This window comes from Sapajus apella, unplaced genomic scaffold (assembly GCF_009761245.1).
Source record: "Sapajus apella isolate SASKATOON/1434 unplaced genomic scaffold, GSC_monkey_1.0 scaffold45, whole genome shotgun sequence".
Classification (NCBI taxonomy): domain Eukaryota; kingdom Metazoa; phylum Chordata; class Mammalia; order Primates; family Cebidae; genus Sapajus; species Sapajus apella.
This window is the reverse complement of record NW_022436985.1, coordinates 9,896,783-9,921,366: the sequence shown is the minus strand read 5'-3', so window position 1 is coordinate 9,921,366 and position 24,584 is coordinate 9,896,783. Positions and strand designations below refer to the sequence as shown.

Below are 24,584 nucleotides of genomic sequence, written 5' to 3'. Positions count from 1 at the left end.
TAACCCTTCAACTTTGGCCTGTCTACTGGTCTATTAAAGACTCGTGTTAAAATCTTTCTTCAATGTGAACTTCTCTCAAGGCCGTCTCTCCTTCTACCACCTGTTTACTCTTCTTGTTGTAATGTCAATATTTTATTCCTCAAGAACTTAAAAAGGAAACATAGATCACAGAATTTTAGAGCTGAAATTGACCTTTAAAATAATCCAGATCAACTCTGTCAAGGAACCTGAGACCCAGACAAGATAAAGGATATGCCAGAACCCCATAGAAAATCATTTAAGAAGGGAGACAAGAAAATCTAGGCTCTTCAAATTCTGCAATGGTATTTTTAAAATGTATATATAAATTATTTTAAGAACCCAGCAGGAACTCCAGCTTCCTGGAGTTTATACTCAACACACATGCTACCTGTGGATATCATAGGATTAAACATTATTAATGCTCCTTCATTCACTTGTTCCCGTAAACATTTACTGAGTGGCTAGCAGGAAACTGTGTATACAAACATGAGTAAATCCCAGACCCTGACTATGGGAGTTTGCTTTTTAGTGTGAGGAGGACAAACAAGGCAATGAAGCATCATAGGTGCTATGCTAAATCAGTGCAGGCTGTAGGAGGGGTAAAAATGTGGGGATTGGTTGTTTCTATTTTGACCAGAAAAGGCTTTATAGGGGATGCTTTGATGCATGACATGAAAATATTTCTGAGACAGGGGTGGATGAGACTGGAGGGATATTCTAGATATAAGGACCATGCAACGTGAATAAAGGCATGGAGACCTGCAATAGAATGACACACTGGGGAACCCGTGTGGCTCTGCATGGTTGTAGGGAGTGCAGGGGAGAAGTTGGGTGGAAATAAGGCTGAAGAGACGAAAGAATCCCAGACCCCAGAGTACCTCATGTTATGTAAGAAATAGCAATCACCTGGGCAATCATTGTTGGGCACAGGAAGCATGCCTGAAGTTATCAGGTGTAATTCATTCAAGCTGAGCACTACTTCTCTTGGAATCTAAAGATGTTTAACTTGGGGGGCCAGGTGCAGTGGCTCATGCCTATAATCCCAGCACTGTAGGCGGCCAAGGTGGGCCAATCACTTGAGGCCAGGAGTTTGAGACCAGCCTGGCCAATATGGTGAAATTACATCTCTACTAAAAAAAAAAAAAAAAAAAAAAAAAAAATTAGCTGGGCGTGGCGGTGCACGTCTGTAATCCTACTCACTCACGAGTCTGATGCATGAGAATCACTTGAGTCCTCAGATGTCAAGGCTGCAGTGAGCTGAGATCATGCCGCTGCACTTCAGCCTGGGCAACAGAGTGAGACACTGTCTCAAAAAATAAATAAATAAATAAATAAATATGTTTAATTTGGGGCTTTATGAAAGCAACAGAAAATAAGCAGCAAGACTAATTCAATTTATATAACAATTATACACATTTCATAATTGAGCTAAATTTCTTCACTGAATATATATTTTGGCACATAAACTGTGGAGGGATTAGCATATCATGGAACTTACACTTTATGAGGAATTGAAACATTAAAGAAGAAATCAAATTTTAATACAGAATGTTTTAAAAAAAACATAAATGTTATACCATGGGGTAGGGACATTAATGTAAATTATGCCTTGACAAGAATTGTCAAAACAAAAAACCTTAGCCAAGTGTGACCAGAAAAATATCTGATCGAGCTGCTTTTGTTGTTTAGTTTTGGTCCCCTTTCTTCTGATTCTGTTTTCTCTTCTCCACTGAAATGGTCAGCTTTTCATATCAACCTTATAATATAGCTTCTCTACCAAAAATTACTCAAACGCCAGATTTTAAGTAAGAATTCTCATAAACCGATTTCAGAGAACGCTTTTCTCCCCTCAGATACATTCTACAAAATGACTGTCACTGGTGGCTTATTGCCACAAAATGTCTTTTTCTGAACAAAGTCCTCCTGCAGCTGCAGACTTTCTATTTGCACTTTTCCTCTGTGTTCTACCTCCCTCTTTGGGTCCTCTCTGATTACCGCCTCCTCTGTTGTTCACCAGATTGTCTAAACTCTACAGGTCTAGAGTTTATGCTGCTGTGACTGATGTTATGTGGGAAGGGGGATTTCCTGTTTGAATCCAGTCCCAGAATACCCGTCCCTTCAACTCCAGTACGCACATAGATTGTCTACCACATACCTTCTCTACCCAAGGTGCTGCCAAGTTTACTGTTTAGCCACACCCCCTTAACCTCATTGATTACTCAAGTTTCAAATTTCCTAGTTGATTTTCATGAATAAATGGGTTCCATGAGGGTAAGAATTGTGTCATATAAGAATAAAAAAAGTAATTTAAGTACAGCTTAAAAAATCTATCATTTAAAGAGCATTAGAATTTCCTCAGAGTTACTAATAATACTTTAATGAACACATGCTAGATTCTTGACCACTGGCAGTTAATAGATATCAATATATGAGACATAATATGAATTCAAGCATAGTGCCTATGCATTGTATTCATAAGCAAAAACTATAAGGTCAGAATTCATTGTCATAGATGCAGGACTGAGTGTGTAATCACCAACAATTTATTGAGCACTTACTTACTCCATAGCAATTCTATGGGTCTAAAGAAAAATTTTTTCATTTGTTTTAAATTGAAACTAATATTTACCAATAGCAAGACCACTTTTTTGAGAGCTGACTTTGGTTGTCTACATTATTGAGCAATGCAATAAAATGTTGTATGGTGTTCTTTTTTCATTTCTGAAATATTCTAATTTCATGTCTGAACTTGAAGATAGCACCCTCTTATCATCAACCTTTGCTTGCTACCCTGTGATAAATAATGCCCCTTTTCCCAGTCTATACATGATGAATGGTGATAGGCTTTGGATTAGCTTCAATTTCCAACTTCTTTAAGACAGATTAGCGGTGTTATTAAAATATCAGAATCATATCTGAACCTTGACTCAAGGGAAAAAATATTTGTAGAGCTGAAAACACTAAAATAGTTGGTCACACTTTACTAAGTAAAATATAATTAGAAATGTTCAAATAAACTAGAACTCAGTTTTAAAAAGTTGTACACCAAAGTAGAGGCATTGAACACTTACTTTTTTATTACATGGGAATTTTCATGTAATTCAGAAAAAAGACCATAAGATTCTTTACATGTTTCCATATGTCCTCTTATAGTGTCTGTAATTTAAGATCACAAATTACTCTTTGCATTCTAGTTTGACAACTAAACATTTTTCTTTTCCACATACAAGATTTATAGGGAATTTGTGCATTTTGACCTTTTGATTCTAACAACCAATCAGCCAAACAAGAATGAAAACTTTGGAAATATTAGAGATAGAGCCTCTGTGACTTAAATCATTTAACATGTTAATTCTGACAGAAAATCCTACTGAGAAAAAACAACCAGCAACAGCATGTTTGAATACAAACAGCAAGAAGCATCAAGAAACATGAGCCTCCTCAATAGTCAGAATGACACAGCATCCATTTCCTATTTTACATTATTGCCTCCCATTATAAATCACTTTATCTTCTCAACTCTGAAGCATCCAAGACACAGTCTTCTCCTGTGAATTCACACCTTTTCTGCGAGAGAGGCCTTGGGACTAGGAACTTTTTGAGTGAGTGTAGAAGTGGGGAAGGAGACAATAGTGTCAACCTGAGATTGCCTAAGGCAACAACAGAGCAAAACAAGAATGCTTTGTATCTCTCGGTCTCTCTCCCTGGTGCATAGCAGGTCATTGTTGGGAAATATTTCCCCACCTGCCATTCCAAGAGATGAAGAGCTCCACAGCTGTATATAGTTCTGTCATTAAATATATGGGTGTTGTATCCTGCTGGAATCAGAAAATTGAAAGTTGATAGAACCAGATTGTGGTCTGAAATCTTTTTTCAGAAACGCTGCCATCGTGTGGCACTGTGGAGCTATGACCAGAAGAGCCCTGTGAAGGGTCATATGGTTCATCTCAAGATGGCTGAGCTCCAGCATAATCTCTTCCCATAATTAATTCTAACTTCATATTGAATCATTCCCGTGGGCACAGAGTAAACTATAGTAAATCCTGCTGAAATCATGTTGTTTTTAGAATTTTTGGACTTCCCTCCCCTAAATTGACAACATGACAAGCTTATGTGGGTATATGTTTAAAGGAAAAAGATAGTTTTTAAAAGCAAACTTTATAATCTGAGTTCTTTCTATTTTATAGAGCTAGCTGTCATCTCACTTATTAAAATGGGTGTTTATTACCTATAAATCAATAATATTAATTCATCTGAAATACATCCAATTTAGGGGAGACATATTTCCCCCTACCAAATGTCCATGAAACCTATGAATTAGCCATATACTAACACTGCAAGAAATTATTTAATCTATATTTATATTAAAAGCAATATTTGGCAAAAGAAGCTGACACTTTAGAACTAATAAAAACCATAATTACTTTTGCAGCAACCTAATAATAAATAGGACCATTTCTTTTTCATTCGATTACACACAAGTCTTACCATAACGATGTAAGGTAAATGAATAGTGCAATCTGCACTTCACAACTAAGAAAGCAGATAAAGATAAGTAACCTGAAGACAATATTAAATATTTTAAAAGTCCCAGAGCTTTGCTATTCCTGAATTCTGCTCTAATATTCAGACTTCCCTTGTAATTTTCTTTTATTCAAACACCTTTTAAATACCTAGTAAAGCCTTTTTTAATACTGAAAATTATTTAAAAATGTTTTTCTTTTTAAGTAGCCTACTTTATATACCCTGGGAGAAAAACTAGAAAAAGATAATTCCAAAATCTACTCTGTTCCTTTAGAAATGTGCAAAATTTCCTTATTGATGCATACCATTGAAAGATCTTACATTTACTCTCATTTTAATAAATCCTTTTTGAAGACATAATGACTCATGACTACCTGCCCCTCTTAAAAATGTCATAATAGTTAACACACATACAGTCCTTAAGATACACAGGGCATTTACATCTAATATGAGCTAAGCATTGTTAGTTTAATATATATTAATTCACTTAAACCTCTCAAAAACCCCATGACCTGGGTAATAGTATCTGCATTTTATGGATGAGGAAACAAGGAGAGCTAGGCTGGGCGATTTGCCCAAGGTTGCACAGGTCATCAGTGACACAGCGGAATTCAGAGCCACCATCTGGCTCCTGAAGCGGCCCTCTCAAGCAGTCATCCTGCTCTCGGTCAGAAACTGCTTTACTTCTGCAACATCTAGAGTAAATTACCATTCTTCTATTTCATACAGCAAGCTATCCATTTCATCATCTCTGAACGATTCAAACAGTACAACAAAAGTCCATGTCTTTGAAAGGTCACTGTAAATTCAACTTAATGGGCATGAACAGGAATTTTAGTGTCACTGGTGCCATTTGTCTAAGTAACAATCTACTGCATACTTGAAATCACAAAACTAAGCTCGAGTAGTAAAACAGAGGCAGATTTTCTGAACTCTTTGTAAACCTTAACAATAGCCTTCTAGCTCTTCAATAAGTATAATTATAGATGCAAGAGTAGTTGCAGATATTGCCTTTATGTTACTTAAACAGAAAGAAACAAAAATCCATTCTATTCAGTTTTACTTAGGGATGATTTACATTAATGTTTTTCCCTACTTTCTCCCTTTTTCATGGGCTCCTTAAGTGCTTTTCCTGGATGCTGAATGCCCATCCTGTAAATGAAAAAGCTAGTTAATGATATTGTTCATGAGCAATGTTTGAACTGTAGATGTGTGTGTGGGTTTTTTTTTGTTTTTTTTAACCACAAAACCAGAGAAGGAAGTGTGGGAGCAGGTGGGCTGGGCAGTGGCAGAAAACCTCATGACACATCTCTCCGCCTCCCTGTGGTGGTGGAGGATGTCTGCAGCAGCATTTAAATTCTGGGAGGGCTTGGCTGTCAGCAGCAGCAGGAGGAGGCAGAGAGCACAGCTTCCTCTGGGACTGACTCTTCTCAGGCCAGTTGCAGCCTTTTCAGCCAAACACTGACCAAGGTATGCCTGCAGTTTGCTACTGGGTGGTGCATTCAGCTGAATTTCATGGGGAAGTTCAGGTTCTAAGGAAAAATATTTTTAACTGTAACGCTGTTAAGCAGACCTAAATTTTCTAGCCTTTTTAATAATAAGCAGGGTAGAGATATTGCAGGTCTCCTGGAACAAAGGTGTCTATATATTTCGAATGCCAGTCAAATATAAAACTTAAAAATACTTCCACTGGGTCCTCAAAAGAACAGAAACTACTGCTGCTAGTAGAAAATAGTAAAATTCAATATCCCTTTGGCAATAATTATACCTATATCATTTTCAATGGGTGACTGTGCAGGCATTTAAAAGAAAGGGGATCTTTTATGCTAATTAAGCCAATTATAATGCTATTTTTTAAGTGATGTATCTCATTTTCAAGGGGAAAAAAAACCCTTTCTGAATATGTTACTGCTAAATTTAGCTGTTAAAATATTTACCAAGATACCTGTATGACACTATGTAGACTTATTATTACAAATAGAAAAGCTGTTGGCTATTTTTAATGTTTTCTTTTGCATTTCAAATTTTTAGAACATCTTACTTAAAAAACAAATTTCAGAGACAGATAGTTTCATTTCACCTAAGTAGCACCAACTTAATAATTTAAGTTAAAAATAACATTTAAAGTACATGTTGGAAAAATGGATAAAGCAAATTATTTTCATTTTTTTCTGTTTTTTAATCTAAAAAGTAGTATTCCCATTCTAGCTTATTATTGTATTTAAGTTACTGTTGACCTGTTCGCAGGTTTAGAGTGCCAGAGATATAAGATAGTAATGGTATAATTTCTGGAACTCTAAATTTAAAAGTTGAATAAATACAGACTTGCAAAATTTTCATTTCCCTTGCCTAACAGTGAAAGATGGAGAATAGGTGGCAATATAAATATTAACGTGAAAGACCAAAACGCTAAAAGGCTTCTCTAAGAAGTAAAAAGATCCTATAGAAAATATATTTTATTTGTGATTATTTTGTAATGTGGTAGTATAAAAGGTATCCATGTTGTAACCTATGAAGATGTCAGCTATTCCTTATGAAATATTTTGCAGGAAAAATCACTACCATGAGACTTGCAGTGATTTGCTTTTGCCTCTTAGGCATCGCCTATGCCTTACCAGTGAGTACAGCTGCATCTTAAAGAAAATTCCTGAATATAATGAATTATGTGCTTCCATGTCCTAGGAGGACATTCTTGTAATTTTTCTTCATCTTTTCTGTTTCAAAGGTTAAACAGGCTGATTCTGGAAGTTCCGAGGAAAAGCAGGTGAGCAGCATCTTTTAGGTTTATTATATAGTTAAATTATTTACTCAATTATGGCAAGAGGTACAACAAGCATATTTGCTGCAATATTACTTGTCTTTCTAGTCAAATCTATTGGTTTACAAGTTTTTATTGACTGCCTGCTATGAATCTAGGCCAGTATCAAGCACAGTATAGTTTTTAATAAATATGTTTATAAAACCAACCCAGATTTTTGAAATATAATAATGTCTAGGCCATTATCGCATGTAAAATGAGTTACATGAAGTCGTGTGACTTTTTTCCATTAGTCCACATACTGATCTAAAAGCAGAAAATTCTATCTTTTGCTTTATTTAGTGGATTGCGATGTTTAAAATTCACACTGGATATTAGTCAGAACTGTTTGTATGACCATAATATTCACAATATTGTCTGAGATATTAGCTGAGAAGCCCATTGTGAAAAGAAAGTCTATGTGTGCTGTTAGTATCTATTGTGATTGTCAGCTGATGTTAGATCACATTTTTCTAACCAAACATAAGACCGACCAAACTCATTATTATAATTATTTGACCAGCACTAAAGATGTACCTACCCCTCCACAACAGATGAAACTGTGCCAGCCAAACAACAAATGGGCATTGTCCCCAGACGCTTGGACAAAAAGGCACACAGAGTTCAATTACAGTTGAACAGAATAAAGGCCAAAATAGAGTTGCCTTGGGGCCACTGCAATTAGAATGCTTAATGAAGACATTAAAAGAAGTATTCTGTGTGTGTTTGTGTGTGCATCTGTGTATGTATATGAGTGAGGGTATGTAATGGTGTGTGTTTTCCAACTGATTTGAAAACACAGGTTCTGAATCATAATAATAAACCAGAAAAATTAACATCTCTGGATATGTTACACTATTTGAGGCAAGAATTAGTGCCATTTTAATAGACAAAAACATGGCAAAGATGCATTTTATAAGGCAAGTGGAGCCATACCAATTTACGAAATAAGTGAAGAGCTCAAGGCTCAGCTTTCTAGAATCCCAGAAACTTAAAACTAGTAAAAAATTGGGGAAGTCCTATATACTTGAAAATACACACTGGTTATCTGTGTCAGGATTACTGGGTGGTTTTTAGTCTATTCATTTTGCTTATCTTTATTTTCTTCACATTACTTTTTAAATACTATAAATTTAACTTATAAATCCATTCTCTCTGAGCCTGTATTGCATGTGTCATGAGGATGGGTAGATAGATAGACAGATAGATATGAAAAAGTGAAGAGAAAAACTCTGAACTCATCTAGTCCCATCATTTTTGCATCTTCTTAAAGCAAGGGACCACTTCTTTCAGCAAAACCTTTCAGAGAAGCCCGATATGAAGTTCCTCTGGTTAGAGCCAGCCATGAGAGAAACCCTAAATGCTGCTGACTGGTTCTCTCCCTACTCATCCACTCCTTAGGTGGCTGCGGAAGGGACTCTGTGTAACCCCCAGAGTTCTCATTCTCAATGACAGGGACATGCAGTGATTGACCCTGGATGATTCAGCCGATCAGATGACACTTACTCAGAGCTATTTCCACTCCTCTGCAGTAGCATATTATCAGTATTTTCCAGATAAATAACTTGGCTAAAGAAAATCCATTTCATTTACATCTTTGGCACCTTAGAGCAATAGAACTTTTGTGCAATGATTTTAATATCATATTTCTGCATTGCCTGGTAAGATAGCCGCTGGATACGTATGGCTATTGAGCACTCAGAATGTGGGCTAGTGCAGCTGACAAAGTGAATTTTTATCTTATTTCATTTTGACTAACTTAAATTTAAATAGTCCCATGTGGTTAGAGGATACTGTATTAGACAGCTCAGCCTTAGAGAGTTCCTTCTTGTTCCTTGGACACAATGAAGATCAAAGTAATTAAGGGCGCCTCTGCTTTAGATGTGCTTATCTGAGAGGAAATTTACCCAGCAAACATACGAAAAGAAAGCACAGTGTGAAGTTCAGTGTTAAGAGCCAGTTTGCCTGTGTGTGAATCCTGCCTGGCTCTGCCATTTCCTACCACTGAACTGCATGGTCGCTGAATTTTCTGATTTGTAAGGTGGGCATAATAATGATACCCACCTCATAGGGGAATGAGAGGATCAAATGAGTTAGTATTTGGAAAGCAGTTTGAAAAAGTGCCTAGCCCACAGTAAGTGCTTCATAAGAATTCGAAAAAAAAAAAAAATACCAAAGGATATCTAAGGGTCTAGGTGACTCTATATGCATGCATATTATACTTAGTCATCAAGACTGGTGAAGAATGGTTGTTTTTTCAGTTCATCCGTTTCTTTTTTTAATAATAATAAACATGCAACTTTTTTGTAGCTTTACAACAAATACCCAGATGCTGTGGCCATGTGGCTAAAGCCTGACCCATCTCAGAAGCAGAATCTCCTAGCCCCACAGGTATTTTTAAACTTCTCAAAATTAAGCTACAACAATGAGAGACAGCTACAAGCAGCCATTTGGGCTGGTCTGATGAATTCTGCCTGCCTGCTGGCAAATACATGCTTAGGGCACTGATTGATTTGCCATGTTAGCTTCTTCGCATGTTAAGCCATCCACTGATGAGGCTGAAAAATAAACACTGCTTTGAATTAAAAAGGTTAACTTTTGAATAAAAACGCTAGGCAGGTGTGATGCACACTAATATGTGCCATTCCTTCTTCAGAATGCTGTGTCCTCTGAAGAAACTGATGACTTTAAACAAGAGGTAAGTTCTCATTTTCAATCAGAGGCCCATCATGACTTGAAGAAATGAAAGAAGCCATTGCCTGGGTTCTCTTCTGATGAAATTTCATTAGCAACTTTTCCAGTAAATTGGCAGTCTAAAACTTGCTCAGAAAGAAAACACGTATTTACTAAATATCAGAAATACTATGTTTCCTCAGATAACTTTAGCATTACAGAAAATGTTTATTAATGCTTGTTATTTGAAACATTAAGCTGCTTGCAATATATTTAAGGTATTTTGTAGTTATCTAATATCTAATAAGCATCTAATTAATGTCTATCAAATCTAAGATTTTGCCTTTAGGAATGTTTTCTTTCCTAATAAAATAGTTTATTCAACAAATATTCTTTTTGTTAGGATCATTCATATATTTGCTAAGCAAGGTGTAAATTTGTTTTTCTTAAGATTCAGTTTGAATATACTGAGAATATTAAAGCAAGTTAGATAAAGGACCCAATATATTTGTCAATTGGAAGCTGAATAGACATTGTTTAATTCAATGGACAGTTTTGAGCCGCAGCTTATATACACATGCATAACAGAGTCACCTTTCAATTATCCATGCTAATAGGGAAGTGATTATAGATTTTGGTACACACATTAAAATATGAATACTCTTCTCTTTTGATAAATCTCATTTCAAATAGGAAAATCAGTCTCATAATTATGTGTCTGTATCTATTACAACATTGAATTTAGTAAATTAAATAATGTTTAATATGTATAAGTAAAAACAATGTTATTAAGATTATACTCACATATTTGGCATGAAAATAATTTTTCTTAGAAAGTAGGAAAAGTTCCTCAGAATGTTATTATTTATCCCTGTGTTAAAAGAGAAATTAGAAGATGCTCACTTTAGCTCCTAAAAGCCATGGAGTATACTGTGAATGCAAAGATTCTGAAACTAAATAAAAAGACAGTAGAAGACTAACATGCTATAAAGTCCAAGGGAAAATAAAAACCCATACACTAATTTTCCTGGCTATCTTAATTTTCAGACCCTTCCAAGTAAGTCCAACGAAAGCCATGACGACATGGACGACGTGGATGATGATGATGATGATGATGACCATGTGGATAGCCAGGACTCCGTTGACTCGAAAGACTCTGATGAAGTAGATCACACTGATGATTCTCACCAGTCTGATGAATCTCACCATTCTGATGAATCCGATGAACTGGTCACTGATTTTCCCACGGACCTGCCAGCAACCGAAGTTTTCACTCCAGCTGTCCCCACAGTAGACACATATGACGGCCGAGGTGATAGTGTGGGTTATGGACTGAGATCAAAATCTAAGAAATTCCGCAGATCTGACATCCAGGTAAATCCTTTAAAAGATATATCTTATGGTTCTGACTAGAGCTCAAGTCTAGGAAACCACAGTTTGCATATTCATTCATTCATTCGTCCATTCATTCATCCATTCAGCAAGAATTCATTCATATTCTACTTCATGATCATTGAATACAAATCTTTTTCTGCTTGGTGGTTTTTGTAAGTCTACATAATTCCTCTCTAGATTTGATTCTCAAACACAATTCTACTTTTTCAAATCCTGGATCACTTACTTTTAGATTTAAAAAAATGGAAAATGCTAATTATTTTAAAAATATAATAGTCATGTTTTGAAGTTAAATACCTAAGAGGAATTGTAGAGTTGCAAATTATACTGAATCCTTAGTCAGAGAATCTGGATTTGACATAGACTTGCCATTTACTATTCTCTTTACTTTTTAACTTCCAATTCACTTCCTCTTTATGTAAAACAGATATAATGAAACCTACCTTATAGGTTCATTACATATGTAAGTGATGTACTTATTAAACTAAAGGAGATAACCTATGTGAAAGGGCTTGGTAAAGTACTAAACAAAGTAACATGCTAATATTATTTCAGCAAGATTTAGACAATTTTTAGTACAAGATGGCCTAAATGTTAGAGAGCAGAAAAGGATTACCATATTCCCATCCCTAGCTGTTCATATAATTCTTTTTCATTTGTGCTGTCATTCAGTACCCTGATGCTACCGAGGAGGACATCACCTCACACGTGGAAAGCGAGGAACTGAATGGTGCATACAAGGCCGTCCCCGTTGCCCAGAGCCTGAACGTGCCTTCTGATTGGGACAGCCATGGGAAGGACAGTCATGAAATGAGTCAGCTGGATGACCAAAGTGTGGAAACCTACAGCCACGAGCAGTCCAGATTACATAAGCGGAAAGCCAGTGATGAGAGCAATGAGCATTCTGATGTGGTTGATAGTCAGGAAGTTTCCAAAGTCAGCCGTGAGTTCCACAGCCATGAATTTCATAGCCAGGAAGATATGCTAGTTGTAGACCCTAAAAGTAAGGAAGAAGATAAACACCTGAAATTTCGCATTTCTCATGAATTAGATAGTGCATCTTCTGAGGTCAATTAAAACAAGAAAGAATACAATTTCTCACTTTTAGTAGAAAGAAAAAATGCGTTATAGCAAAATGAAACGGAATATGAAATGCTTATTTCTCAGTTTAGTGGGTGAATGTGTATCTATGTGAATCTGGAAATAACTAATGTGTTTGATCATTAGTTTAGTTTGTCATAGAAACTCCCTGTAAACTAAAAGCTTCAGGGTTATGTCTACGTTCATTCTATAGAAGAAATACAAACTATCACTGTATTTTAATGTTTGTTATTCTTTTATGAATAGAAATTTATGTAGAAGCAAACAAAATACTTTTACATACTTAAAAAAGAATAACATTTTATGTCATTATGATCTTTTGTTTTTTAAGTTAGTGTATATTTTGTTGTGATTATCTTTCTTTTGTGGTGTGAATAAATCTTCCATCTCAAATGTAATACGAATTTGGTGGTGTCGATTGCTTATTTGTTTTCCCACAGTTGTCCAGCAATTAATAAAACATAACCTTTTTTACTGCTTATGTAACAATTTTAAAGCTTTATTTTGGTTTTAATTGATACATAATAATTGTAGATATTTATGGGGTACTGTGCTGATGTTTTGATACACACATACACTGTATAATTATCAAAGGGTAATTATCATATCCTCAAACACTTGTCATTTCTTTGTGGTGAGAACATTCAATCCTCTGTTCTAGCTATTTTGAAGTATATGATACATTATTATCGACTATAATCAACCTACTGTGCAATAGAATACCAGAATTTATTCCTCCTAGCTAACTGTAAATCTTGTACCCATTGACTAACCTCCCCCATCCACCTTCCTACTGTCCCACCTGCTGGTAATCATGATTCTACTCTCCACTTCTATGAGGTCAACTTTTCCAGATTCCATATACGAGTGAGGTCATTCAGTACTTGTCCTTCGGTGCTTGGCTTATTTAACTTACCCTCCTCTAGGTTCACCTATGTTGTCAAAAATGCCAGGAGAAAACATGCACAAACTATGCATCTAAGAAGGAATTAAAATGCAGAACACTTAAGGAACTCAAACAACTTAATATCAAAAAAAAGAAAAGAAAACCCAAATAATCCAATTAAAAATGGGTGCAAATCTGAATAGACATTTCTCAAAAGAAGACATGCAAATGGCCAACAGGTATATGGAAAAATGTTCAACATCACTCACTAATTATCAGGGATATGCAAATCACAATCATAATGAGTTATCATCCCACCCAAGTTAAATGGCTTTTATCAAAGAGAAAAAAAATAACAGACACAGGCCAGGATTTGGGGAAAGGAGGACATTCCTACACTGCTAAGAAATGTAAATTAGTACAGCCACTATGAAAAACTGTAAGGAGAACTTCTCAGAAAAACAAAAATAGAATTACTGTATTATTTAGCAATCCCATTGCTGAGCATATAACCAAAAGAAAGGAAATCAGTATGTGGAAAAGATATCTGAACTACCATGTTTAGTGCAGCACTATTCACAATAGCCAAGATGTGCAATCAGTGTAAATGTCCCTGATGATGAATAGATAAAGAAAACATGGTATATAAACACAATGGAATACTATTTGGCCATTAAAAGAAATTAAATCCTGCCATTCGGAGCAACATGGATGGAACTGGAGGTCATTATGTTAAGCGAAATAAGACACGCACAAAAAGACAAAGATCGCATGTGCTCACCCATACATGGGAGCTAGAAAAGTGGACCACATAAAGATACACTGTAAATTGTTGGTTCCACCAGAGGGGAGGGTGAGGGCTAGGGGCAGATGAAGAAAGGTTGATTAATGGGTACAAATATACAGTTAGGTAGAAGAAATAAGATCTAGCATTTGACAGTAGAGTAGGGTGACTATAAATAATTTATTGTATTTGTTTAAAGCCCTCAATGATAAGAATTCGAGTTCCCAACATAAAGAAAAGATAAATGCTTGAGGAAATGGGTATCTCAATCATGCTAATTGAATCATTATACACTAAATGCATGGACCAAAACATCACATGTGCCCCCAAAATATAGACAACTATTATATATCAATTTAAAAAACAATCAATAGATTTAAAAGGACACTATACAGATATTAGATAAACACATGAGTGAGTAACTTCACAGTCTGGGTGTGAGGAAACCTCTTCTAACGATGAGAAGACAATGCCATGCCGCAGTCCTTGTAGATATTATTAGTCAGGTGCAGCAGCCCCTTAGGTTCCCAGCGTACTTGCTTCAGTTGGCACTTCTCACACTCACCTGCAGGTGATGGCTGGATTGATGGTGCTGTTCCTGCATGCTTGGCAAGGAACTTGGCACTGTGCCCAAATCCAAGGGCATGACCAAGTTAATCCTGAAATCACTCATTTGAATAGCGGTGCTGTTTAATAACTAGTCCCTGCTCCATTTCTCTATTAGTCAGGGTACATTCAGAAGACAGAAAAGAGACCAGTAATTTGAACAGGAAAAATTTAAAGAATTATTAACTAGAAAGAGGGGGCAAACCAGAGAGGATGAAAGAGAACATTAACAATACCATGGGGCTGAGTGCCCATCTAAGGAACAACTTACAAAAGGAGGGGCCTTCTCCCCAAAGCTGAGATTCAGACTTCACCAGAAAGGGTACAGCCACAGCCCAAGGGATGGCAGAGAATCTGCTGTGTTATCCTGAATTGGGGCTGGTCCACATTGGTCCAACTGGTGGCCTCATGTTGGAAAACAAGAGACTTTCCACAGAGGTTCCAGCAGACTGAGGCCAGCAAAGAAGGAAAACCATGGGGCGGGGCAGCAGAGCAGGAAGTTGGCTGGAGGGTGAGTGTCATAAGGTGCTCTGTGTGCACAGCAGTGTCCCTCCAGTGCCCTCTACTGACAAAGCTTGCCACTGTGCCAGCTGGCAAAGAAAGCATGTTTACAGGATTCAACTCCAGCAGCATCACAGAGCAATGCAGAGGCAATGGATTTGCAGCAGGGAGGCACAAATCTGACAGCTGGTACAGGTCATTGGGGAAAAGGCTTATTCCTCCTGGACAACAAGAGTACAAAAATGAGCCTCGGATATTTTATCATGATAGGATGAAAGCAAGCATGCAAGGACAAAATGGGGTTATATCCAAGGGACGAAAGAGCAGAGTTGCAAGGGGCTTCCATTGACCAAAACTGGGGTAATTTTAACAATAACAGAGTAATGACAGTAACACATTATAAAAATTGAATTTTTAAAATTCCATTAGTATACAGCGATACTACAAGAACAAGAGCATTAAAGATGGAAAATTTTTCTTTACAGATGAATGTCAGCTAGTAATAAAGTAGGAAGGATGCTATCATTAAAACATTATTTCATAACCCACAAGGAAATAATTAATTCAGGAAGTGATCACTAAGGAATGTTAAAATTATTGTGCAGAAGATGATTGAGAACGGCTATTCACCTGGTCTTGGGAAATTATCCCACAATTATTTAATAATACCAAAAAAAAAAAAAAGGAAAGTGCTTTTAACCAGACAGATTTGTAGCTACCATCTTTAGCCAGTAATCAAACTTAATTTCACAAATGAGACGAGTCGTTATGTACCACCTAGCGTGATGCAATAAGAAATATGCAACATCATCTAGAAATTTTTGTAAAACATGTTTACAAAATCAAATCACTAGAAAACAGGCTAATGCAGAATTTGAGCTACTCTATAATACAACTGGTCTGAATTTTTTTTTTTTTTTTTTTTATTTTTAGACAGAGTTTCGCTCTTTCACCCAGGCCAGAGTGAAATGGTGCAATCTCCGCTCACTGCAACCTCTGCCCCCTGGGTTCAAGTGATTCTCCTGCCTCAGCCTCCAAAGTAGCTGGGATTACAGGCACCTACCATCACACACGGCTAGCTAATTCTTGTATTTTTAGTAGAGAAGGGGGTTTCCCCATGTTGGCCAGGCTGGTCTTGAGCTCCTGACCTCAGGTGATTGGCCTGACTCAGCCTTCCAAAGTGCTGGGATTACAGGTGTGAGCCACTATGCCCGGCCGCCTGAACTTTTTTAAAAGCAGAGTTGTCAGATAAAATACAGGATGCTGAGTTAAATTTGATTTTCAGAGAAATGACAAATCAGCTTTTAGTATAAGTACAGGACATTTTAGGCTAAAAGATGATTCATTGTTTATTTGACCTTCAGTTTAACTGAGCATCCTTTTCTAAATTTTCTAAATCTGCCAATCCTACAAAAAAAACAATTTCATAAGAGGAAAAGGGCAAGAGAGGAGACAGTATTCTAGATTAAAAATATACCAGGCATAAAAGGTAAAACATGAACCTTGACTGGCTTCTGGAATGAAAGAGACTCACAGCCATAAAAAACCTTTTGCAGACAACTCTAGCAATCTGAATATACATGGTATATTAGATAATATTGTGGAATTACTGATAGTTTTCTTAGATGTGATCATTGCACTGTACATGAAAGTGAATCTTTTTATTCTTGAGAGAAGTATAATGAAATATTTAGGGATGAAATGCCATGGTTTTTGTAATTTACTTTCCAATGGTTCCGAAAATAATGGCTGGGAGAGGAAATGGGAAGATGTAGGATAGAGGTTACAAAGCAGCAGAAAAGGGGAAATGAGCAAGTCTAGAGATCCAATGTACAGCATGAGGACTACCATTAATAAAATTGTACAGTATTTGGAATTTCTGCTATATGAGTAGGTTTTAGCTGCTCTTGCCACACACACACACACACACACACACACACACAGTACCTATATGAGATGATGGGTATGTTAATTTGCTTCACTACAGAAACCATTTTACTGTCTATATGTATCCCATAACATCACATTGTATATGTTAAATATACACAATAAAGTTTCTTTTTAGCTTTTTGGATGCTGGCCCAGGAGTGGGAGCTGCTGTAACCTCTCCTCTTCCAATCCATGTTGCAACCAATAAGGGCTGTTTCTACAGTGTCAAAAAATTTTTCAATAGTAGGTTGTCATGAGGAGAAAAATTATTAAGAAGTCAGAAAAAAAAAGATACAGAAAGTAAAGAAACTATGGGCAAAGCATATTATTCCTTTAACTTTTCTCAAGGTTTAAAAATGTTCCAAAATTGTGAGTAGGAGGATAGAGCAGGCAGAACAGAAAAATGTACAATGAATAACGTCCATGAGGTAGTGTCTCGGACACAGATATAAAAGTCTCAGAATAACTCCTTCATTATTCACCTTACAAGATTATGAAAAAAGGCATTCATAAATTTTTATAAATTAAAAAAAAGTCAAGACCAATATTCCATCACCTATGCATTCTTCAATAATCCTGTAGACACTCCCTTTGATGCAGGTCTTCTTTGGTCAGAGAATTTTTTCATCCCCGGCCCATGGCAATGATACGGCCTAACTTTGAATCAAAGTATTTTTTCTGGTTCCTGGCATAGTCTTTTCTCCTCTGCCACTCCCAATTTTTCAAGTTTCTGGTAACAATGGCTCCAAATACTGTTTGACTGCAATTATAGTGTAATGGCCAAGTTTCCATGGGATTCAGCTTTGTCAGCAGAGTAAGGCAGAGGCAAAGAACTATAATGAGCGATTCTGACATTGACCTGTAGTGAGCATGCAAAAAAGACCTTAAAAACCTTTTGCAGAGACTGAAGAAAAGATGATATTCTACTTTACAATTTCATAAGGTGGTTTTTTATACTTCTTCAATTTAGTAGCTCACTTACTGAAGCATAATTATATTCCCACTCAAAATATACAGAAAGCATGCATTCCCTAAAGTATTATGAGTTGAACTTCGACATTATTTCAATGCAGTCCCTTTGACTTACCTATTTTATTCTAAATATCATTGTGACTCGTGTTTGACTAGAGTGTAGATAGATATTGCATTTTAGATCCAAATCTCTGATAATATCCCCCCAAAGATGCAAAGACTTAAGTCCTAAATGCCTATGTAGCTGAATCTGCTCTTCTAGTCACATTGAAAGAGCATAGATCAGCAATCAGAAAGAGAAAAGAGTGGTTGCCTCTGAGGCTCCACCAAAAGAATGTGGGGCTGACCTAAAGGGAAATCTAAAAGTGGGTGCCAGAAGCATGCTTAGTATTACCAACATCATTTATAATGTATCGAGGTTATTTTTTGAAGTTATTATTGAGTAAAAGAATAAAATTCCTGTAAGGAAATGATACATCCAACTTTTTGAAGGTTGGGAGAAAGAGGGAAGGGAGGTCTTACTCCAGGTACAGCTCAGATACTTGACTTTCCCATACATCATCTTTATCATTCCAGACACGGGTGGTGGAGAGGAAGGAGAGCAGGTGCTGACACCATGCAGAATGCAGCCAGGCTTGACTTCACAGTGCCTCCTGAAACCCCTCGGGTGGTGGTGGTGGGTCCAATAAATTATCTAAGTTCCAATCTCAGGAAACTAGAAAAAAAGCCAAGCAAACCATCATAGGCAGAAGGAGGGAAATAGTAAAGATAAGAAAGAAAACCAATGAAATTGAAAACAGGAAAGCAACAGAGAAAATTAAACAAAAGGTCGGTTTTTCTAAAAACTTAATAGAATTAAAAATCCTCTAGCAAAATGGACACAGATAAAAAGACAGAAGACACAAATCTCCAATACCAGGAATTAAAAAGGGAGATCACAACAGATCCCACAGCCATTAAAGGGCTAATAAGAAAAGACTACTGTTATGAGGTGAATGTATTCCCCCACCCAAAAAGAAATGTTAAAGTCTTAACCCCTAATACCTCAGAATTCGACCTTATTTGGAAACAGGGGCACTGCAGATATCATTAGCTAAGATGAGGTCATCCAGGAGCAGGGCAGGAACATCATACTCCTAATTCAGTATGATGATGTCCTTATAGGAAGAAGCCATGTGAGGACAGAGACACACAGGGAGAATGCCATGTGAAAACAAAGGCAGAGGTTGGAGTTAGGCACCTGGAAGCCAAGAAGTACTGCAGATTGTCAGCAGCCACAGAGCTAGAAAGAGACAAGCAAGGTTTCTCCCCATGGGTGTCAGGGGGAGCATGGCCCTGCTGACCCCTTGCTTTCAGACCCTGGCCTCCAGAACTGTGAGACAATACATTTCTGTTGTTTTAAACCACCCTGTTTGGGGTACTCATCACAGCAGCCCTGGAAATCTAATACACTATGAAAATCTTTAAACTCATAAATTTAAAGATTTAGAAGAAATTGACCAACCCCTTGAAAACCATAATCAAAACTCGGTCAAGAAGAAACTGATAACTTGAATAGCCTTATAACTAGCAAAGAAATTCAATTCATAATTTAAAAGTTACTAAAAACAAAATGTCCACGCCCGGATGGTTTCACTGGAGAATTTTACCAAACATTCACAGAAGAATGAACACTAATTTTACACACTGTCTTCCAGAAAATAGAAGAGAACAGAATTATTCTGATATCAAAACCAGACAGCAACAAAAGAAAAAGAAAGAATAGCATAGATCAATATTTCTCATGAGTGTCGACACAAAAATGTTAGCAAATCAAATTCAACAGTAAAAAGAAAAATGCACCTCAATCAAGGGGGACTTACTCAGGTATGCAAGGCTTGCTTAATATTTAAAAATCAAGCAATATGTTTTATTATATCAAGAATCTAAAAAATAAAAATAATGATATCAATAATGTGGTTAAAATATTTCACAAAATTCAACATCCATTTAAGATTTACCAAAGTTCAAAAACAAAAAATCCCAGAAACTCTCAGGAATAGATGCAAGTTCTTCAGCCTTATAAAGAGCATCTGAGAAAATCTACAGCTAACATCATTCTTAAGGATGAATACTTAAGGCTGAATGCTTTTCCTCTAAAATTGGGAAAAAAAGCAAGAATGTTACCTCTCATCACTCTTATTCAACATAGCACTCGAAGTTGTATTAATGTAATAAGGTAAGAAAAAGAATTAAAAGGCACACTGATTGGAGAAAAGGAAATGAAACTGTCTCTATTTTCAAATAACATGATTGTCTATGTAGAAAATTCTAAGAAATCTACAAAAGCACTCCTAGAACTAAGAGTTCAGTTAGATTGCAGAATACAGATCAGCTCACAAACATCAGTTGAATTCCTATATTCTACAATGAACAAATGGAAACCAAAATCAAAAGCACAATACCATTTACAATTGCTTCAAAGAAAATGAAATATGTAAGTGTCCATCTAATAAAGCAATGACCATTTGGCACCAGGGATCTGTTTCATGGAAGACAATTTTTCCATGGACTGGCAGAGGGTGGAGTGGAGAATGGTCTTGGAATGAAACTGTTCCACCTCAGATCATCGGGCATTAGTTAGATTCTCATAAGGAGCATGCAACCTAGATGCCTCGCAGGAGCAGTTCACAATAGAGTTTGTGTTCCTATGAGACTCTAATGCCACTGATCTGACACGAGGTGGAGCTCAGGTGGTAATGCCCGCTGGCCCACTCACCTCTTGCAGTGTGGCCCCGTTCCTAACAGTCCACAGATCAGTACCGGTTTGTGGCCCGGGGATTGGAGACCCCTGTAATAAACCATATACAGAATCTGTATAATGAAAGTTACAAAATGCTGATTTAAAAAAAAGAGACCTAAATACTTGAGGCGACACATTATGTTCACAGACTGAAAGGCTCAACATAGTAAACAGGTTAGTTCTTCCTAAATTTATCTGTAGGTTTAACACCATTCTTATCCAAAAATCATCAGCATTTTTTGTAGACATAGAAAAACTTATTCTATAATTTATATGGCAAGGTAAAGGCTTTAAGAATAGCCAAAACAATTTTGAAAGAGAACAATAAATCTCTCTCTATGATTTGAAGGCTTAATATGCAGCTACAGTAATCAAGAAAAGGTGGTACTGACAGAAGAATGGAAACAAATCAATGGAGCAGACTGGAGAAGCCAGAAATATATCTACATAAACATGCCTAATTGTTTTTGCCAAAAGAAGGAAAACAATCTAATAAAAAAGAAAAGATAGTCTTTGCAAAAACAAAAACAAAAAAAAACCTCTTAACCTCACACTTTATACAAAAATTAACTAAAACTGGATCATAGACTTAAATGTAAAATATAAAATTATAAAGCTTCTAGAAAAAAAATAGAAGAAAATCTTCAGACCTAGGACTAGGCAAACAGTTATCAGACTTCACACCAAAGGAATAATCCATAAAAAGAAATAATTATGAATTAGACTTCATCAAAATTTAACCCTTTGCTTTGTGAAAGTTCCTACTATACGGATGAAAAGACAAATTACAGACTGTAGAAAATATTTGCAAACCACACATCCTGCAAAGAACTTTTATCTAGAATATAAAGGTGTAGACACTAACTACTCATAGTGCAGACTCCACAAGTTAAAGAGCTTAGACTCACAGAACTGTCCTCACTTCAGTTACTAGTTATAAGTCCCAGGTCCCCAGGGTCCTTATAACTGATGTCCAACTTGGCTACAAATTCAAGGGTTTCTATAACCTTCCTTTTGATTTAATACTCTGCTGAAAGCAATTCATAAAACTCAAAAAACATTTACTCATGTTTACTGGTGATACAGTTTGGCTGTGTCCCCACCCAAGTCTCATTTTAAATTGTAGTTCCCGTAATTCCCATGTGTTGTGTCGTGGGAGGGACCCAGTGGCAGGTAATTAAATCACGGCGACAGTTACCCCCATGCTGATCTTATGATAGTGAGTGGGTTCTCTGGAGATCCGATGGTTTTACACGAGGCATTTCCTCCCCTTCACTCTGCACTTCTTGCTGCTACCATGTGAAGAAGTACATGTTTGCTTCCCCTTCTGTCATGATTGCAAATTTCCTGAGACCTCACCAGCCATGCTGAACTGTGAGTCAATTAAACCTCTTCCCTTTATAAATTACCCAGTCTCAAGTATGTCTTTATTAGCATCAAGCGAACAGACTAATACAACTGGTTTATTATAAAGGGTACAACTCAGGAACAGCCAAATGACACTGATGCATTAGGCAAGGCAGGGGGGAAAGAGGGGTGTGCAGAGCTTCCATGCTCTTTCTGAGTGTGCTACCCTCCCAGCACCTTGATGTGTTCACCAACCTGGAAGCTTTCTGAAACATATGCTTTAAGAGTTTTTAATAGAAGTTTTATTACACAGATATGATTGATTATATCATTGGTCATTGGTGATTGAACCCAATCTCCAGCCCTTCTCCCCTCCCCAGAGGTCAGGGAGAGGGACTAAAAGTTCCAACCCTCTAATCATGACTTGCTCTCTCTGTTTACAGCCCCTGTCCTGAAGCTATCCAGAGACCCTGGACATCAGTCATCTCACTAGCATATAAAATACTTGCCACTCAGGACAGTCCAAGTGTTTTAGGAGCTGTATGCCTGGAACCAAGGACAAAGATAAAATATATTTTTTATTAAACTACGATAAAGAATTACCAAAAGTCAAAATCTAAAAATCAAACAATCCAATTAGGGAATGGACAATAGACATGCCCCGACATTTTAACCAAAGAGGATATACAGATGGCAAATAAACAAAAAGATACTCAACACCTTAGCCATGAAAGAAAAGCAAGCTAAAATTGCAATAGTATATCACTATGACATAGGTAGGTATGTCATAGTAATATACTATTGCAAAAACTAAAATTAGTGATATCAAATGCTGGCAAGGATATGGAGAAAGTGATCACTCATATAACTGGTAGGAATGCAATATAGCATAACCACTCTAGAAAATAGGTTGGCAGTTTTTAAAAAACTTAAATACACTTACCTATGATCCACAAATTGCACTTTTGGCTATATATTTTAGGGAAATGAAAACTTATTTTCATACAGAAATTTGCATATGTTTAGAACAGCTTCATCTGTAATAGCTCAAAAGTGGAACTACCCAAATGTACTTCAATGGGCAAATGCTTGAACAAAAAGTGTAGTGCCATATCCATTCTATGGAATCCCATTCAGCAACAAAAAGGAATAAACTACTGATACACACAACTTTGATGAACCTTGAGGAAATTATGCTGAGTGGAGAAAGCCAATTACAAAAGAACACATAGTATATGAATTCATCCATATAATGTTTGTGAAATAACATAATTATAGAGATGGAGAACAGATTAGTGGTTGTCAGAGATTAGAGATGGAAGAGACATAACGGTGTGCTCTGAAGTTGTAACATGAAGTGATGATACCTTCAAGTATTTTGATGGTGGTGACAGTTACACAAAGCTAAACGTGCAATAAAATTACATAAAGCTATGCACACATGCAGTAACTGAAATCTGAGAAAGCTCTATGGATTATACTGATGTCAATTTTCTGGTTCCAGTATTATACCTGGTTTTGTAAGACATTAACAATGAGGGAAGGTTGGTGTAGGGTACACAGGACCTCCCTGCACATTTCTTGGTACCTTCCTGCAAATATGTAGTAATTTCAAAGTAAAAAGTTTAATTATTAAAAAAAAGATACATGACTGATCTCCCATCATACCACCTTTTCTAATTTTCACTAAAATGCCCATGAAGACAAAGAATAAAGATGAAGATTTACACCAATGAATAATCTGAGTATATCCTAACCTCTCCTAACCAGAAGATAAAAAAGTGTGTGCAGATTTTTTCTCCAGATTCCCCAGGTTTTGCTTAAGGTAAAAGGAATCAAGAAACAGGAGAAGTGGGGAAAGGGGAAAGAGGAGGATAAACAGAAGGAGAAGAAGCAGGAAGAGGAGGTGAGAGGGAAAGGAAATAAAAGAAACAGAGTCAGGGTGGTGTCATGCCTATAGTCCTAGCTACTCAGGAGGCTGAGGCAAGAAGATCCTGTGAGCCCAGGAGGTCAAGGCTTCAATGAGCTATGACTGCACCACTGCACTCCAACCTCAGAAACAGAGTGAGATCATGTCAAAACAGAAGGAAAAAAGGAAAGAAAGAAAGAAAAAGAAAGAAAGAAAGAAAGAAAGAAAGAAAGAAAGAAAGAAAGAGAGAGAGAGAAAGAAAGAAGGAGGGAAAGAAAGGAGGGAAAGAAAGAAAGAAAAGAGAAAGAGAGAAGGAAGGAAGGAAGGAAGGAAGGAAGGAAGGAAGGAAGGAAGGAA

The 24,584-nt window shown here is 36.6% G+C and overlaps 1 protein-coding gene and 1 long non-coding RNA gene across 2 annotated transcripts in view; one reads left to right on the top strand and one right to left on the bottom strand.

Annotated features, from left to right (window-relative positions):
- The first annotated feature begins 5,620 nt into the window (after positions 1-5,620).
- On the top strand, positions 5,621-12,989 carry SPP1 (secreted phosphoprotein 1). Its single transcript, XM_032239657.1, has 7 exons — positions 5,621-6,015; positions 7,095-7,162; positions 7,271-7,309; positions 9,653-9,733; positions 9,999-10,040; positions 11,063-11,389; positions 12,083-12,989. Exons 2-7 carry the CDS (start codon positions 7,109-7,111, stop codon positions 12,485-12,487), a joined length of 948 nt encoding a protein of 315 aa, XP_032095548.1. The 5' UTR covers positions 5,621-6,015; positions 7,095-7,108; the 3' UTR covers positions 12,488-12,989.
- Positions 12,990-17,214: 4,225 nt separating this feature from the next.
- The window catches only part of LOC116524419, a 17,549-nt gene continuing 10,179 nt past the window's right edge, over positions 17,215-24,584 (bottom strand). Inside the window, exon 2 of the long non-coding RNA XR_004257324.1 lies at positions 17,215-18,904. This is a non-coding gene — a long non-coding RNA (uncharacterized LOC116524419). The remainder of the gene's footprint in view (positions 18,905-24,584) is intronic.